This window comes from Ursus americanus, chromosome 7, assembly GCF_024610735.1.
Source record: "Ursus americanus isolate L20-20 chromosome 7, mUrsAme1.1.p, whole genome shotgun sequence".
NCBI lineage: Eukaryota > Metazoa > Chordata > Mammalia > Carnivora > Ursidae > Ursus > Ursus americanus.
Window position 1 is genome coordinate 35520812 of NC_142133.1, and position 18369 is coordinate 35539180.

The 18369-nt window shown below is 39.1% G+C and overlaps 1 protein-coding gene across 1 annotated transcript in view; it reads left to right on the plus strand.

Annotated features, from left to right (window-relative positions):
- The window catches only part of GMCL1 (germ cell-less 1, spermatogenesis associated), a 36017-nt gene extending 23041 nt beyond the window's left edge, over positions 1 to 12976 (plus strand). The window contains exons 11-14 of the mRNA XM_045788173.2: positions 135 to 210; positions 4544 to 4689; positions 6925 to 7012; positions 11155 to 12976. Of these exons, the coding sequence (XP_045644129.1) occupies positions 135 to 210; positions 4544 to 4689; positions 6925 to 7012; positions 11155 to 11283 (439 nt within the window). The 3' untranslated portion in view covers positions 11284 to 12976. The remainder of the gene's footprint in view (positions 1 to 134; positions 211 to 4543; positions 4690 to 6924; positions 7013 to 11154) is intronic.
- The last annotated feature ends 5393 nt before the right edge of the window (positions 12977 to 18369 follow it).

The following is an 18369-nucleotide window of genomic DNA, read 5'->3' on the forward strand; positions in this document are numbered from 1 at the left end:
TTATTTTATGTATAACACAAATAGGTATTTTTAAATCTATAATCAGGTTTTTCTATTCTTTTAAACTTAACAATTCTTTTAAACTATTAGTTGCCTATTTTCTATGAGATTTCACATCTTATGTATATTTCTAGGCCTCAAGAAATCAATAAAGAAGAACTAGAGGGAAATAGCATGAGGTGTGGTAGAAAGCTTGCCAAAGATGGGGAAGTAAGTATGGGTTTTGACTCTTAATATTCTCATTCAAATTGTTGTACTATTAGTGCAAAATACACTTTCAGTAACAATCATGACACCTGCCACACCTCAGAAGAGCTTTTTTGGTAGTTTCTATAGCATGATCTGCTGGACAGGGAGTTAGGTGCTCCGTTGTGTTGCATGAGACTGTTAAACTTTTCGTGTCCAGCTAAGAGATAGAAGAAGATCCCTCTGCAATCCAGAAATTAAGATAAGAAAGAAATTATATGGAGCTATTACATAGTCTTAAAAGTGATTCTTTCTATTTTATAGTTACCTTAAATCAAAGACATTCAAATCCTTTGATAGCTACCCACATTTAGACTTCTATTTTTCATTACCACCATATATAAATGTATATAAGTGAAACAAAGTATTTTGAAACAATACTTACTGTTGCTATATCCAAAGGTCCTATTTTTTATTTAATTTTTTTAAAAAAGCTTACTGTGACTCATTAAATTGATTTTAATGGGACATGAACTACATTTTTAAAAATCCCACTCTAATTGTAATTTTCATCTTAAAAAATAAGTCAGCCTGGGGTGCCTGGGTGGTTCAGTCAGTTAAGTGTCCAACTCTTTTGATTTCAGCTTAGGTCACGATCTCAGTGAGATCAGTCCCCTCATCAGACTCATGCACTGGGCATGGAGACTGCTTAAGGTTCTCTCTCTCCTCTCCTTCTGCTCCTCCCCCTCTAAAAAAATAATAATAATCCAGCCTAATTTAGATAACCACTCAGTTATTTTTCTTCTAAATTTTCCCTCAATTTAACTTTTTTGATTTTAGAAGTTATGTTTGCATTCGTAATTGTGATAAATGTTAGCAGTGTCTGAAAGGGGAATAGGTAGGTGTCTTCTTTATTCCTCAGTCTTCCTTGTTGCTGCTTCCACAACTTGTTCCTCCCTCATCCCTCATTGAACCACAGCTCCTTCTACTACGCCACTCACGACCCTTATTGTAGCCATCATTCACTGGGCTATCTGTATTTATCACTGTTCCTGTTATCAGTCTTGGTGATTTCAGTGTCTCTGTTCTCTAACCTTTCTCCCCACAGTGATCTTATGCTCTGCCCTACCTCCAGCACCTATTTTCTGGTGGCATATCCTCAGTTTTTGCTTCACTAAATAATGCACCCCCTTCAGAATCGCCATTTCAAGCATACCATTTTCAGACTCCACTACTGTTATCTTTCTAGCACTCTCTTTCTAGAACCTGGGCTCCCAACAATTTTTTAACTCCACTGGGATGTACAATACATTGTTGTTATTACCTTTTCCCGTTACTCTCTCACCACGTCTCTGCTTCTTTCTTTACCTGACTTATATTTTATGTTCCATCTTAAAATTGGTCCCTGGCTAATACTCTTAACTTCCCTTTTTACTCTGTCAAGCTCAGCTGGCTAAACTCCAATTCTTACTAAATCCTGACTTACCATGCACTCCATGCCTGCTTCCAAACAGATCGATATGACTAAAGAAAAACAGTGTACCCCACCAGGGGTCACTTGAATGTTTGTAACTGTAAACTTCAAACAGGTGCTGCATGGGGCTCCTCCAGCATTTCATCCTGCCACTCTTTGAGTACCTCTCATACCTTCTTTAAGAGGGGCAGTGCTACCACCCTCATTCTTACCTGATGACATTGTTTCTTTCATCACTCAGAAAATAAAAGCAACAGGAAGAGAATGTACACATCCTCCTACCAAACAGTTCTGCCAGTCTGACTGCGGCTGTAGCTGTGTGCTATGCTTTTCCTCTTATTAGAATGGATGAACCATCTGCTTGTGTCCTAGTCCGTTCCCTCCCCTCATAAAAAACTCCATCCCTTCTCACCTATTCAGAAGCTTTGTTCCTGCAGTTATCACCTCCCTGTCCTGCATCATCAGTTTTTCTCTTCTACTGGGTCATTCTCATTGAGCATATATCATACCATACCGCCACCCATCTGGAACCACACCCCGACCCCACATTCTTCTCTAGCTACCACTCCCATTTCTGTGCATCTCTTTTAAGCAAAAAACTCATTGAAAAAGTTGCTCAGGTTTGTCTATACTTCTGTTTTCCAATGCTCTCTTGAATTCACTCCAATTCATTCATCCCGGTAAACTCCACTGAGACTGCCATGCTAGTGTCACCAGTGATTTCCACATTGCCAAGTCAGGTAGTTTTTAGTCTTCCAGAAGTTCTTGGCAACATGACATATCTGCACTAACTCTTTCTTAGAGATTTTCTCCATTTGACTTCCAGGATAGCGTATTCTGCTGGTTTTCTTCCCAATTCATTGGCTATTCCTTCTAAGTCTTTGCCTAGAACCTTCTCTTTCTCAGCAGATGTTGGTATGACTTAGAGGTTCAGTACTTGAACTTCTTCCCTGTCGAAGCTCACGCCAAAGTGATCTCATCTAGTTCCCATGACTTCACACTGATGACTTCTAACTCCAGATTCACATATCCAGCTACTCACTTGACATCTTTCTTAGAATCCTAGTAGCATCTTGAATAAAATAGTCCCAGCGGAACTCTTTGATTTTCATCCCCAAACTTTCTCCTTTCCAGGTAATTCTCTAACCCATAAATGGCCCCTCTGTTACTCCATTGAAAAGCTCCAAACTTTGGATTCTTCTTTCTTAAATACCACACCTGGTGTTCATGAGGAATTCTGCCAGGCTGTACTTGTGAAATCTATTCTTAGCATGTCTGCCACTACCACCCAAGTCCAAGCCAGCATTATCTCTTGCCTGGACTACGGTAGTAGCCTCATAACTGCTCTCCCTGTTTTCACTCTTGCTCTTCTATGTGTTGTTTTCCATACAACAGCCACAGTCATCTTTTTAAAATGCAAGTTAGATGATGTTACTTCCTTTCCTAAAACTTTCCATCAGCTTCTTACTGCACTTAGAAGAAATGCATGCTCTTCCTTGCTGTGGACTCCTAGGCCCTACGTTTTCTGACCCCTGACTGACTCTCTGACCTTATCCGCATCTTCTGTCGACCCATGTCACTGCCCTAGCCACATAGCCCTTCTTGCTGTTCCTCAGATATACCAAGCATGTTTTTTTATCTCCAGAGCTTTGTACTTGCTGTTCTCTTTGCCTAAGTTGCTCTTTCCCCAGATAGTTACTGGTCTGCTCCTTAGTTGACTCAGGGCCCGGCTCACCTAGTATCTCCTTGGACAGACTTTCCCTGACCACCTGTCTGAACCAGCAGGCTCCCCAGCTGAGGCCCCCCTTTTCTATCCTGTCACTCTATCCTGACATTCTATTCTGTTTTGTTCTCTTACATGCCATTCTATCTATTCCTTCCACACAAACATACACACATATTAAAATAAACATTTTACCAGGGCAGAAACTTACTGTTCTTCAGTGCCTAGAACAGTACTTGGCACATAATATGTGCTCAAGAAATACCTTTGCGCTATTAAATTAGTGTTGTAATTCACTATACCATATCAGCTTGCTTAATAATCCATTAACTATTAGGTGATAGATTAAACAAATTTGTGAACCTCATGATGGTATTTAAAATAATTCATGGGCGCCTGGGTGGCACAGTCGTTAAGCGTCTGCCTTCAGCTCAGGGCGTGATCCTGGTGCTCTGGGATCGAGCCCCACATCAGGCTCCTCAGCTGGGGGCCTGCTTCTTCCTCTCCCACTCCCCCTGCTTGTGTTCCCTCTCTCGCTGGCTGTCTCTCTCTCTGTCAAATAAATAAATAAAATCTTTTAAAAAAATAAAATAATTCAGTTATGGGGTGCCTCGCTGACTCAGAAGAGCATGCAACTCTTGATCTTGGGTTCATAAGCCCCACGTTGGGTGTAGAGATTACTAAATAAATTTTAAAAAATAAATAAAGTAACACTGTGTATCTGTTGGCTAGTTATTTAAGGAACTTAGAATCTTTTTAAAGCAAGGTGGATTTTAATGGGGTCTTACTACCTCCTTATAGCCTCCTAGCGCCCTGAGCTCTACATCCTTAGTGGTGCAGTGAAAAGCCATATTACTTAGCATAGAATTATGGTGTGGAGACATAGCAAAACAGATCGTGAAGAGATATATTGGGAAAGTACCTTAAAGAATGGTGATCATAAAGGCTGCTTTTCTGGCTTTGAAATATAACTGTACCCATGTGGTAGACCTTTATATAGATTCACAGATATAGTCTGTGTGGTAAGCCTTAAGGGAAAGGTACCCAAGAGAGAGAAATATTTGGAATGAGTTAAAGAAAGAAAAGACATTTTGAATTTTTTATTTTTGATTTACTAGTATGACAAACTGAAGTAAATCTTTCTCTTTTCTATTTCTTAGTACTGCTGGCGGTGGACAGGTTTTAACTTCGGCTTTGACCTGCTCGTAACTTATACCAACCGATACATCATTTTCAAACGCAATACACTGAATCAGCCATGTAGTGGATCTGTCAGTTTACAACCTCGAAGGAGCATAGCATTTAGGTAGGATGAAATTTCCCTGTCCCACTCCTCCTCACTCCAGAAAAAATACAAGAAATAAAATAAAACCTGTTACTTCATGCCAACAGTAGTAGAGTTTTGGTAAGATATAGTATATATGAAAGTGCAAGGAAATATTAAGGTTCTGTTCCTGTGAAATGTTAGTAATAATCAAAATCAAAAAGCCTGGATCTGGTATGTCAGAAAGAATAGGCTGGAATATGAATGATAGAAGATTGATAATAGGCTTGAAGCTGTTGCCTTGCTGCTGTTCTTGCAAATTAAAGGTCCAGAATGGAAAGACTGCAAGGTATTTCTCTAGGAAAACATATCTGGTATTGTATTTTACTTTCTGTGGGATTTCATATGTCCAGCTTTGCCTGATAGTTTTGCTGGCTATCTTTCTGGAGAGGATGCTGACAAATTGGAAAATAGCTTAATGGCAGATTTTTTATTTTATTTTATTTTATTTTTTTTAAAGATTTTATTTATTTATTTGACAGAGAGAGAGACAGCCAGTGAGAGAGGGAACACAAGCAGGGGGAGTGGGAGAGGAAGAAGCAGGCTTCCAGCAGAGGAGCCTGATGTGGGGCTCGATCCCATAACGCCGGGATCACGCCCTGAGCCGAAGGCAGACGCTTAACCGCTGTGCCACCCAGGCGCCCCTAATGGCAGATTTTTTAAGTCATATATTTATACTTACCTTAAACCATATGCAAAAATTAACTCCAAATGGATCAGAGACCTAAACATAAGAGCTGAAACTATAAAACAACTCTTGGAAGAAAACATAGGGGAAAAGTTTCTTGACGTTGGATTTGGCAATGATTTCTTCAATATGACACCAAAGCATAGGCAACAAAAGAAAAAAATAAATTGGACTTAATCAAAATTAAAAGCTCTTATGTATCAAAGGATACTATCACAAGAGTAAAAAGGCAACCTAGAGAATGGGAGAAAATATTTACTAACCATGTATCTGAAAAGGAGCTAATATCCAGACTATCTAGAGAACTGCTAAAACTCCACAGAAAGACAAACAGCCTCATTCAAACATGGGCAGCAGACTTAAATAAACATTTCTCCAGAGAAGATATGCAGATGGTGAATAAGCGTCTTTTCAAGCATGAAAAGATGCTCAACATCCCTAATCATCAGAGAAACGCAAATCAAAGTCACAGTGAGATACCACCTCAAACCCGTTAGGAGGGTTATTGTCAAAAACAAAACAAAAAGTGTTGATGAGGATGTGAAGAAATTGGACCTTTGTGCATTGCTGGTGAGAATGTAAAATGGTGTATCCTTTGTGGAGAATGAAATGGCGGGTGTTTCCTCAAAAAATTAAACATAGAATTACCATGTGATCCAGCAATTCCTCTTCTGGGTAATTACCCAAAAGCATTGTAAGGAGGGACTGGTACAGATATTATTAGTACATTCATTTTCACAGCAGCTTTATTTACAATGGCCAGAAAGTGGAAGCAACCCAAGTGTCCATCAAAGATGTCCATGTAGATGTTGTCCATACCTACAATGGGATTTTATTTAGCCTTGAAATGGAAGGAAATTCTTACACATGCACCAACATGAATCTTGACGACATTATGTTAAGTGACACAAGCCGGTCACAAAAGAATAGGTACTGTATGATTCCACTCACATGAGGTACCTGGAGTAGACAAGATCGTAGAGAAAGTAGAATGGTGATTGTCAGGGGCCAAGTGGGGGGAAATGGGGAATTCGTGTTCACCGGGTACAGAGTTTCAGATGGGAAGATGAAAAAGTTCTGGAGATGGATGGCAGTGATGATTGCAGAACAGTGTGACTGTATGTAATGCTGAGAACTATACACTTAGAAATGGTTAAAATGGTAAATTTTATGTATATTCTACCACAGGAAAGACATTTATAAGTTATTTTATATCCCAGTATGTATAATAGCTCAAGCTTACAAATCTCTAAGGGGATCAGTTTAGAATTTGAAGAGACTTTTTAAAATCTTTTATCAAATAAAAGAGTATGAAGAGAAAAGTAAATATTAAAGTGAGGGAGGGCTTGTTTGAATTAATCTGTGGTAAAAAAAATCATATGTTTAGGGACGCCTGGCTGGCTCAGTGGGTGGAGCATGCAACTCCTGATCTTGGGGTTGTGGGTTTGAGCCCCACTTTGGGTGCAGAGATTACTTAAAGTCTTAAAAAAAAAATCATACATTTATCTGTATTGTTTTTTTAATCCTAGGTTACGTTTAGCCTCTTTTGACAGTAGTGGAAAACTAATATGTAGCAGAACAACTGGCTATCAGATACTTACACTTGAAAAGGACCAGGTATGTTTGATTACTTTTGTGTTGTTTGGTAATAGTATCTGTCTTTTGAATCCTCTTTTGAAAGTTCTTAAGTAGAATTAACATCTGATTTAAAGATTGGTTTAAAAGTTTTTTAAAGGTAGAGATGGAAATACCATGTTCGCGTATGCATAACTTACCCCCATTTTATTACAAGTGTAACTAAGACAAAAAAAGAAAAAAGGCAACAAAGTTTGATTTGAGGGGCAGAGAAAAGCTGATAATAGGGAAATAATTGTTTATCCTGAATAACTTCTTCAAAAAGTTATGAATCTTGATTGCTTTATCCGTTGCGCTCATAAATGCGTTTACTTACAGATTAACAGCGAACACCTTAAAGATGATCCAGTATGTCTGCATAACTCCTGAATATTAAGAGAGCATGATCCTCTCGCACAATAGATTTCTAAAGTAGCAAGCATCTGTAATGTTCCCCAAACTCTCTCTAAATCCATTTGTTTCTTCATACATCACATGCATGCGGAAGTTTCAAAATGTCATGAAAGGGAAGTAAATCATTTTCAAAAAGTAATATGAGAGCTGTTAAAATATTAACGAAGCTTAGGGGCACCTGGGGGGCTCAGTTGGTTAAGCACCTTCAGCTCAGGTCATGATCCCAGGGTCCTGGAATCAACCCCTGCCTTGGGCTCCCTGCTCCGAGGGAAGCCTGCTTCTCCCTCTCCCTCTACCTGCTGCTCCCCCTGCTCGTGCTCACTGGCATATGCGCTCTCATGCACGCTCTCTTGCTTTCTCTCTCAGATAAATAAATACATAAATAATCTTTAAAAAAATATTAAGGACGTTTACTTCTGTTAAAACTAACCACCATTCCAAGGGACATACTGTTTTAATAAAGGGTTCAGAGCCTATAGTTCACATAAATTATTAGAAGTTAGCCGTTTTCTTCAGACTGAAGAGCCTCTTAACAGAACATCAGCATTTAGCACTGCAGGGAACCTTGGAGTGATAGTTCTGACCTCACATAGCTTGTATGAGAACTCCTTTAACAACATTCTGACGGAGGATCCTCCACTTGTTGTTGCAATTCTAGCAACAGAGAGTGGACTCTCTCACATGGTAGGTAGTATTTGAGAAGGTATATATACCTTATATAATAAGAAAAGTTCAAATCTGCCTTCAGTAGAACTCTCTTGGTCCCCCTGGCACCCTCTGGAGCTTCATGAACAATGATTATCTTTACTTTCTATCTGGAACTTCTTAAAAAATACTGTCATGGCTCAAAGCAGCCAGAGATTTTAAAACACCAGGCCAAGATAATAGTTGTATTTCAGGGGTTTCTTGAGTTGTTCATTCAGCAAACATTTGAGTCCCTGCTGTGTGCTAGGTTTTCTGCCACCCAGGCGCCCCTGATTTTTGTGTATTTTATAGCTATCACAGGACTGTACCGTCAAATGAAGGATCTCAGCAATGTGGAAGAAGGATTAGAGACACAGTAATAGGTGAAAGATGATTTAGAAGCTATTGCTATAATCCAGATAAAGCATGAAAACCTTAACTTAAGAAGGTAGCAATGGGGGTGAAGAAATGTTGATGGGTTCTGGAAATAAAGCGGTGCAGTTGATAGAATTTGGTGCCTAATTGTGTGAAGGTGAGAGAGTAAAGTTAGTTCCCAGGGATGCCTGGGTGGCTCAGTCAGTTAAGTGTCTGCCTTTGGCTCAGGTCATGATCCCAGGGATCTGGGATTGAATCCCGCTCAGCGGGGAGCCTGCTTCTCCGTCTGCTGCTCCCCCTGCTTGTGTGCTCTCTCTCTCTGACAAATAAATAAATAAAATCTTTTTAAAAAAATAGTTTCTAGTATTCTGACTTGGGCAACTTGATTTATAGTAGTTTTCCTTTGATTTGACTTATAGGAAGGAAAGTGAACATGACAAAATGCGGGTGAAAAGATGATGAATTCAGTTTAAGCCATATTTAATTTGAGGGCATTGAGATGAAAGTGTGATGGGTGGGGGATAAATGGGTCTGGGGTTTACAAGCAATGCCTGGGCTGGAAATAATGACTGGATGAGATAGCCTCTAGGAAATGTGTAGAGACTCTAACAAGACAGAAACCTAGGGGACACTGGTATTTGAGGGGTGGGCAAGAAAAGTAACCTGGTGAGACATTGAAGAGCTGGGATGGGGAGTCAAAGCCAGATTGCAAGAGTGAAAGTATAGATGGCCCATAAAGAAGAGGTAGTAGCCAGTAGCTGCTGGTTTGAATTGGAGTTGCTTTATGTCTAAGTGAAGATTTCCAGTAGAGAGTTAGATGTATAGGTCCTGGAATTTAGACCTAGATGAAGAATGTGGGGAAGTAATAGAGCTCTAGGACATAGGTGGTGAGCCTCAGAGAAGCAGGGATTTGTAAATGAAGATGGAGAAGTAACAGTCTGGAAGTAGAAATGGAAACATAGGAAGATGCCACCACTCTGTCTGATGCTGTGATCTGTGGGCTTCTCAGCTTTCACCCTGTAGTGGAAGAAAGAAAATGGAAATTTATGGTGCTTCAGTGCAAACATAGATGTAAATTGAGCCCTCGGGCGGAGTTAAGGGTTTAGTAAAGCTATGATTAAATCTGTCTAGTTTGGGGCTAGGGATTGGGAATTAATACAACCTAATATTCAGAAATCATTGTGTCCTTTCAGCTCTCAAGTAACGTCCACATGGCTCTGCTCTTTTCCAAAAGTTGGCACTTAGACCTACCCTCACCCCCAGCCCTAACTATATTGAAAAACTAGAATCTTCCTTGGAGTTTTGTTTTGTTGTAGCTCTGAATCGTGGTTTTTATCATCAAATAAACATATTATCAAAGCATATGTCCTCAACAAATTTAGTAAGTATGCCTTCACCTGGGTTGTAGCCGTAAGCTTTGTCTAGGCCAGGGTGTCTCAGGCATCTCAAGACCAACTATGTTTGACATCATTCCTTTCTGCTAACCCTGTTAGTACCGTCAGGCTAGGTGATCGGCTCACTTGACCCATCATCTCACCCATCTTGTTCACGAACATTTTTTTTTAAAAACGCCACTTTCCCTGATTTGGGATATATGGAGATATCGTGTGTGTGTGTGTGTGTGTGTGTGTGTGTGTGTGTGTGTGTGTGTGTGTGTTCCTTACCTTCTTGATCCAGTTTATTTGGCTTTCCCCCCAATACAGAAGCTATGTCCAGTTAAGCCTACATCAGTAATTCAAGTGTTCCAGTGTGTTCGTCTCTCTTCATTGGAAGAGTATCATCCTTAGTAAAAATTAAACACTCAAGGCTTAAACAGTGTTTAATAGTATGTTCTTCAAAATGTATAAAATAAGGCAAAACTAATGTATAGTACTGCAGAGAGTGTATCTAAGTATTCAAAAAGGAGAAGTTGCAGTGCTGCTCCTTTTACTCTGAAGACTCACTCCGTTCACCAAATGCTGTTGGCACAGGGTTCCACGTGGAGGTGTGTAGAATGAGAGATGGTTGTGTTTGTGCTTCTTGGATACAGGAGCAGCTTCTGTCTCTGTGAGATTTCAAGGCATTCTCATGTGTTCTGATGTAACTGAGCCCGAAATTGATTTTACATGATAATGTATTTTACATTCCAAGAGACAAATAATATGTTTGCATTAGAGACAGTGGAAAATCTTAGACAAGAGTGGGAACGTGGGAACCATGCTTGTTGGTGCTAATAATGGCTTCCCACCTTCTTCCCATTTATTTGCTATACCTAAAGGCCATCAAGAGATGAATCCAAAATGCTATATATTTCTCGACTATATCTGTTCCTAAGATACGTAGGTACTCGATAGAAATTTTTCAATAATGAAGATAATGACCACTACGGAGTACTTCATATGTGGCTGGCTTTGCTGAGTCCTCTGTGTGCATTGTCTCATTTAATCCTCACTATAATCGTGTGAGGTGGGTATTTTTATTTATTTTACAGTAAGGAAACTGCAGTTGACAAGTCATTGACTTGCCCAGTGCCACAGCTAGTAGATGGGAGTTTCAAGGTTAGAATAGTGCCTTTGAGGCTTCAGATGCAAGCTCTTAACCACTGTATGATCTCCTTCAGTTTACTCAGTTCAACAGTTTGGTTTTCTGTTTTCTGTTTGTCTTGTCATTAAAGCTACAAATTTGTTTTATAGGAACAAGTAGTGATGAACTTGGACAGCAGGCTTCTGATCTTCCCTTTATACATCTGCTGTAACTTCCTGTATATATCACCAGAAAAAAGAAGTGAAAACAATTGTCATCCAGAAAATCCAGAAAACTGAGGATCTCATCAGCTGGAAACAGTAGCACTTTGAAAACTTTTTCGGCCAGCTTTAATTTAATGGCCCTACTGATATTCACATCTAAGGTGACTAACAATGACAAAGGCCTTATGAACTGTACAGATAATACAGAAGACTATTCTTATGCTCATTACATTTCTATGCATATGTGAAAAAAACGTTTTAAAGCCAAGAGAATATCTGTCAAACCATTTCTGTTATAAAGATGTTGACTCGTGCTTTTAATTTTTAAGCATCAGTAGAAAATCGCTGTAGGTAATTTCACATGGCAGCCTAATATAGATTTAATTTTTTGTTTAAACTCGGATCCTGCCTAATGTTAGTGAATGTCAGTTATCTATCTGTAAATTTATTTTTATTTGGCTAAAAGAATGCTTAAGGAACAATTCGAATGGCTAATTATAAATGCTCTTTCAGTTGGTGCGTTTAAATCTGTCCTTTAATTTTTTCAACTGCTCTTTATGATTCCTCCTCATATTCTGATATCCCTCCAAGTTGTGCTTGTTTTTAGTCATTAAATACTTTTTTGTGGTTTTGGAGACTAAGGTGGGGGACTTTTTATTTAACGTAAGCATTTTCATGCTATTTTATTTTGCTTTTAATTTAGCTTTCTTAGTATTTTTAACAAAATCAGCTTTAGACTTTCAAATGAACTTGAATGGGGGAGAAAATCAGTTTGAACCTGAGGATATTTCTTTGCCTTACATGGTCTTTTTTTTGACATGCTGTACTTTATTCTTAGGTCGTGGATTATTTATGTACCAAATATTACACCTTAAACATTTTCATATTCTCTCATCTTCAGAATTATTTATTTCAAATTTTGGTTGGGAATCCTATTTCCTACTTAAGCTCAGGACCTTATAACCTCTGAATTGAGTGCCTTTGAGTTACACATGCTAATAGAAATTTCATAGTATATGTAAATAAGGTTGGAGGATCTCATATAGAAGCTTACAATAAAGCATTAATGTAAAAATAGAACTTATTTTTGTCAAAAAGGGGATGTACACTTGTCATGATTTATATGTTTGCTTCTTGTGTTAACTGCTATTTTGCAAATAGCCATGCTCATCTTCCTTCCAGAGTAAATGCTTTTTGTGGTTAATATATATTTTTAGTATGTTTTAAAAATTGGGAATCATTTTTATGTATCTGTACAAATAATAAATACCCATTTGGAAAAAATAAATAAGCTCTTATATAAAATGGACAAAAAAAACTTAGTTGAAAACAATTTTTTTTCTTTCTAGTTAGATTTAACTTTTGGAATTTAATAGTTTTTCTTCCCCAGTAATAGGGTCCATAGCTTCATAAATTGCTTTTCTCCTTTCAAAATTCATCCTCTTTGACTTAAAGGAACCTTTTAAATGCCTCCCCCCACCCCCCAAACTGTAACTTAAATGTTTTAAATACAATAATTTAGCTTATCAAGAGGCTGCTTTTCTTATTTTTATATTTGGCTATAATTATATCTTTCATGAGATGCTTTTTTTCTGTCTTTTTCTAGCATCAGAGGTTCCTTGCTAAAAAATATAAATAACAAGCTTAATTTGAATTATGTGATTAATTGACTTTTTAGAAATCTTGGGAGTAAAGAGAAAGTTTGAGTGTATCAGTGAGTAAAATTAACTATTTCATCTCATTATATAAATTAACCAAATTTGAATTATCTATGGTTCCTGTCTTTTGGTTCTTCCTAGCCAAATTGCTTACGTCATCCACAAATAATAGCTACTTCTTCAATCACAAGTAGGTTGTGTTCTCATCTGAGAAATTGGTACTTGTCAGCTAATGATAGTAGAGATCTGCTTTTGTTTTTATTTCCTTCTCATTCTTTTCAGCAGGAATATTTTCCATTAAGTATTAATAGTGTCAGCTGAATTATCATATAAACCATTATATATGAAAGCTTTTATGTTTGTCTGCCTTTGCCATATAGCCATCGCCAACTCTTTTCTTTAAGCTAATTTTTTAAGGCTAGAAAACGGTATTTACCCATTAACAATTATTATCAGTAACTTGGTTATTAGTATCAGTTAATTTGGTTATCAGTAAAGAAGAGGTCCTTAGGAGAAAATATTCTGGAGTCTCATGCTAAATTATTAAAGAGGAATATGAACATACCTTTTTTTTTTTTTTTTAATGAATTTGCCTTGAAACTTAGCAAGGTACAGGCAAAATTAAATGAAAAGTCACTAGCTTTTAATTAAGTGTTCAGTGGCTAACATTTTATCACATTTTAAGTCTTTCAATGGGATTACCATTATATATGAATGATTTTCAATATCAAGTGCAAAAGTGAGGTTACCTAGGGTCACTGTGGCTATTTTTTTAAGTTTTTATGTAAATTCAAGGTAGTTAACATATAGTGTAGTACTGGTTTCAGGAGTAGAATTTAGCGATTCATCACTTAGATATGTAACACCCAGTGCTCATCCCATTTTTAAGGGCTTGAACTCAAGACCCTGAAATCAAGACCTGAGCTGAGATCAAGAGTCAGCCGCTTAACTGACTGAGCCACCCAGGAGTCCTTGTGGCTATTTAAATTTAAGTTAATTAAGATTAAATAAAAGTTAAAATTTACTTCCTCAGTCATACTAGGCACATTGTACTTAGTAACCACATGTAACTAGTGGCTACAGTATTGGACAGTGCAAATAGAGAATATTTCCATCGTTGCAGAAAGTTCTGTTGAACAGTTGGTCCAGAACACTGAACTGTTAATGTTGAAACTATGTCAAAAGTTACATTTCCTTAAAGATGAACCCATGTTAATAATAGATAATAGAGCCCGTGGTGCCAATGGTAGATCAAGTACTTGAAATAATAATGTTGATTCATAATTTCAAGTGATGTGGACCTAAAAAACAAAAGACATAGTACAGTTCCTCCTTAGCCAGAGACTTTGACATTTTTCCCAGGGTCCAGCTGCAGGGGTATAAAAGCAAAAAGCCTCAAACATCATCAACCACTGTTAACTAGAGGTCAGACTGCATCTAATTTAGCGGGGAGATTACTGACTCAACAGCATGCTCCCACATGTAATGATAAAGTAAGATACTTTTGTAAAAGGTGGTGGTATTTTAAAAAATAGGACTAGCAAAGTAAAACAAAGTTTAACCAAGGCTAGAGAATAGTACATTTGCAGACAATCACAGATTGTTAATGTTGGTTCTTATGTAAGGTATATATATACTTTAAATACAGTTTGCCTTTATTGAAAAACTATTGTTTGGTTGGGGAGGGAACTTAAAAACAAGTGTGATCACAAGTGCTGACCCATCCCACTTGAATTCCATTAAAATGGAATAAGGGTACCTCAAACTATTCATCAGAAATATAAAGGATTTTCTTCCAGATGCAGTGCTGAAAGATATACAGTGCTGGATAACCTACATCCTGAGAGAAAGCAATTTGATCAGTAAGTAAGGAAGCCTTAGCAGAACTCAATTTCTGTCCCACATTTTAAAGGGGAAGGAGACCTCTGGAGACACACAATTTCTTTTCCCAGAGAAGGTTTAATCTCCTTTAGGCAATTTATTCATTTGGTTTTTCCCTTTCTCTTCTGTATCTTTTTTTTCTCTATACTGACTCATTCACACCAATATTTAAATGTGCTTAGGGAGAAAGACAACTATCACATGATTTCTCTCATCTATGGAACATAAGAACTAGGATGATGGGTAGGGGAAGAAAGGGATAAAGAAAGGGGGGGGGTAATCAGAAGGGGGAATGAAACATGAGAGACTATGGACTATGAGAAACAAACTGAGGGCCTCAGAGGGGAGGGGGGTGGGGGAATGGGATAGACCGGTGATGGGTAGTAAGGAGGGCACGTATTGCATGGTGCACTGGGGGTTATACACAACTAATGAATCATCGAGCCTTACATCAGAAACCGGGGATGTACTGTATGGTGACTAACATAATATAATAAAAAATAAAAAAAAAAGAAAGAAAGATTATGTATAAAGCATGCCTAGTAAAGATATGAGGTGCTCAATAAAAGAGGTAGCTGGTTCCAGGAAAAATAAATAAATAAATAAATGTGCTTAGGTTTCTCACATCTTTGAAAAACCTTCAAACATTTACCTCCACCCACTGCCGAATTTTGCCCTGCATCAGTTAAACATCTCATAAGGGTTCTCCAAATTCTGTCTCCACTTCCAAACCCATGCACAACTCGACTCCACTAAAACTTCTGAATCAAAAAAGACTTTGTTGCTAAATTATATAGGTTAGATGTGTTTTTTTCATTCTTTTTAACTAACGCTTAAAATTTACCACCTTATCCTCCTTAAAAAGCAGCCTTCTCTTAAACTTCTCTGACATCACACTCACCCAGTTCATTCTGTTTCTCTGCGCAGCCCTTAGTCTCCTTCTGGTGACTCATCTTAGTCTCCTCTGGCTGTCTCCAGGACCTTTTCTGTGTGAAGCTTGCACCAGGGGATATCATGCACTCAGATGGCTTCAAATGAACATCCGTATTCCGATTATTTTTTTAAAAGATTTTATTTATTTGAGAGAGAGAGAGCATGAGCACGGGGGAGGGACGGAGGAAGAAGCAGACTCCCTGCTGAGCAGGGAGCCCAACATAGGGCTCCATCCCAGGGCCCCGGGATCATGACCTGACCTGAGGGCAGATGCTTAACCGAATGAGCCACCCAGGCGCCCCTCTGATTATTTATTTTTCTGTAGTTCCAGCCTGGATCTTTCTAATGACCTTCAGATACACATCTAGTTGGCATCTCCTCCTGAGTGTTCAAAGTGGAACCTCAGATTAGCATGTCCAGATCTGAACATCATCTTTCTGAATTTATCATATATGCCTTATCTTAGCAAGTGATGCTACCATCTAGCTATCCAGTTTAACAAGCCAGAAACCTGGATGTCATTCTTGAACCTTCTAATCCCCTCATCATCTGCATCCAAAAATCACCAAGTTTTCCCTATTTTAGCAACTATTTCTCAAACTCAGCCACTTTCCACCTTACCTACTGATACCATTCTAGTACGTGCCGCTGTAAGTTCCAATCTGGATTATTTTACCAGTTTCCTTTTATAACCCCCCCTAGTCAAGTATCCACATCAAGTGTTCTCTGAATAAACTCAAATCTGATTCCCTCCCATCCTTAAAAACCCTCAAAAACTCCCTAATGCCTTTGCCTCAGGATAACTCTTTACCATAGTTTACAAGCCTATTCCAGCCTTTATATTTCCTCTCCCTTGCCTCTGACCCTCACACATTCAGGCTCCTCTACCTGGTCAATCTCTTCCATCTCTCCCTACAACTGCCACCCCATTTCTCCTGGCTAATTTCTACACCTTCTTAAGGTCTTGTTTGGACATTATTTCCTCTTAGAAACTTCTTGACAATCCTCCCCCTCGAAACCAGTTAGGGACCTGTCCTGTGCCCTCACAATAATCTAATTCTTCCCCTTTCAATGCACTGGCACGCTGTTTACTTGTGTGTTTCCCTCGCTGGACTGCAAGCTACTCAAGAGCGGACTTGTGTCTTTTTCACTGATTAATCCTCTGGTATATAGGTGTGCAATAAAGGTTTGTGTGAAAACTGTTAGTCATGCCTTTTTATTTATTTTTTGATGTTTTGTCATCCTTGCTGAGACTGCCCTTCCCAGGGCTAACTGTTCCTAGATACAGCAAATGTCTCTCTTTCTAGCCAATAAAAGCCCAAACCCTCCAACCACCTTCTTTATCAAACTTTCACAAGCCAAGGCCATATTGCTCTGCTCTAACGACCCCAGGGCCAGGTACCAAACAACTCAGGATAGCCCCTACGTCCCAAAGCCCACTGAAATTTTTCTAACTAATCTCAAATCTCTTAGCTCAGGGCACCTGGGTGGCTCAGTCAGTTAAGCGTCCAATTCGATTTTGGCTCAGGTCATGATGTCAGTGTTGTGAGATGCGTCAGGCTCAGCTGGGTGTTAGGCACCAAGCCTGCCTGAGATTCTCCCTCTCCCTCTCCCTCTCTAAAAAACAAACAAAACCTCTTATACTTACCCTGTCTCTGCTATTCCTGCCTGAAAACACAATAAAGGCTCTCACCGATGCTTTTCCCTTGCTCCTGGCTCCTGACCCACCCTAGTGCTTCCCTGTGTGGACAGAAACTTTGTGTATTCTATGTCTAGAATTGGTTTGGTATAAAATATTTTATGCATGTGGGCAAGAACTGGAAAGGAAAATGGGAAAATGAGAACTGTCTTGGGGCAGAGGGTATACAGCTTTTTCCAGACCCTTATATAATATCAAGTAGCACATTTTAAAGCCCATCGTGGACACAGAAGATGGGGAAGCCACCGGGAAAGTGAGGTTAGAGGAGCGGAGGTGAGAACTCTGTTCTCACCAGAATCTTGTTACCAAAGTGGCAGGGTTTTTGGTTTTGGGGTGGTTGTGTTTTTTTTTTCTACTCAATACCATTTGCCAAATAACGAAACAGTATTTGAGGGCAAGTAGGTAATGTATTCAATAGCTAGAGAATAGAGACGGGGAGCTCATGCTCTAAAGGCACCTTTTTCCTATTAGGTCTCATGTCAGGGTTTTATGTGGTTAAGGTAATTAACGGGCTGGTAAGCAAGCGTACCTCGGGGCTTTTGGGGGGAGAGGAGACTTCTCAGAATGAGAGTGCCAATTCTTTTCTTCCCTTAAATCGGTGCAGTCAGATCTATCACGGCACCGGTAGCTGTGTTTTTTGTTACTACAATTAGATAACAATGATCCGGAGGCCATGTGGAGGGTTAGCACGGCGGCTGAACTGGACCAAACGGGTGGAAAACTGGGTCATGTGGGGCTTGTTTGGAGTCTATGGCTTCTGGTATCTGGCTGTAGTTTCTGGTGGCAAGCAGCATCTGCAAGCAGGACCCGAAACCTGGGCTATGTGGCTTGTATGGAGCTTGTTACAGAGTCTCTGGTGACAATGTCTGGTCTCGGAAGTGCTGGCACCCGGGCAGCCTGCACGATTCTAGGCAGGGTCAGTGCAGCCTCCCTTCTTTAGAAGCCGGAACCCCCTCCCTTCTTTAGAAGCCGGAACCCTCCGGAGTCTTT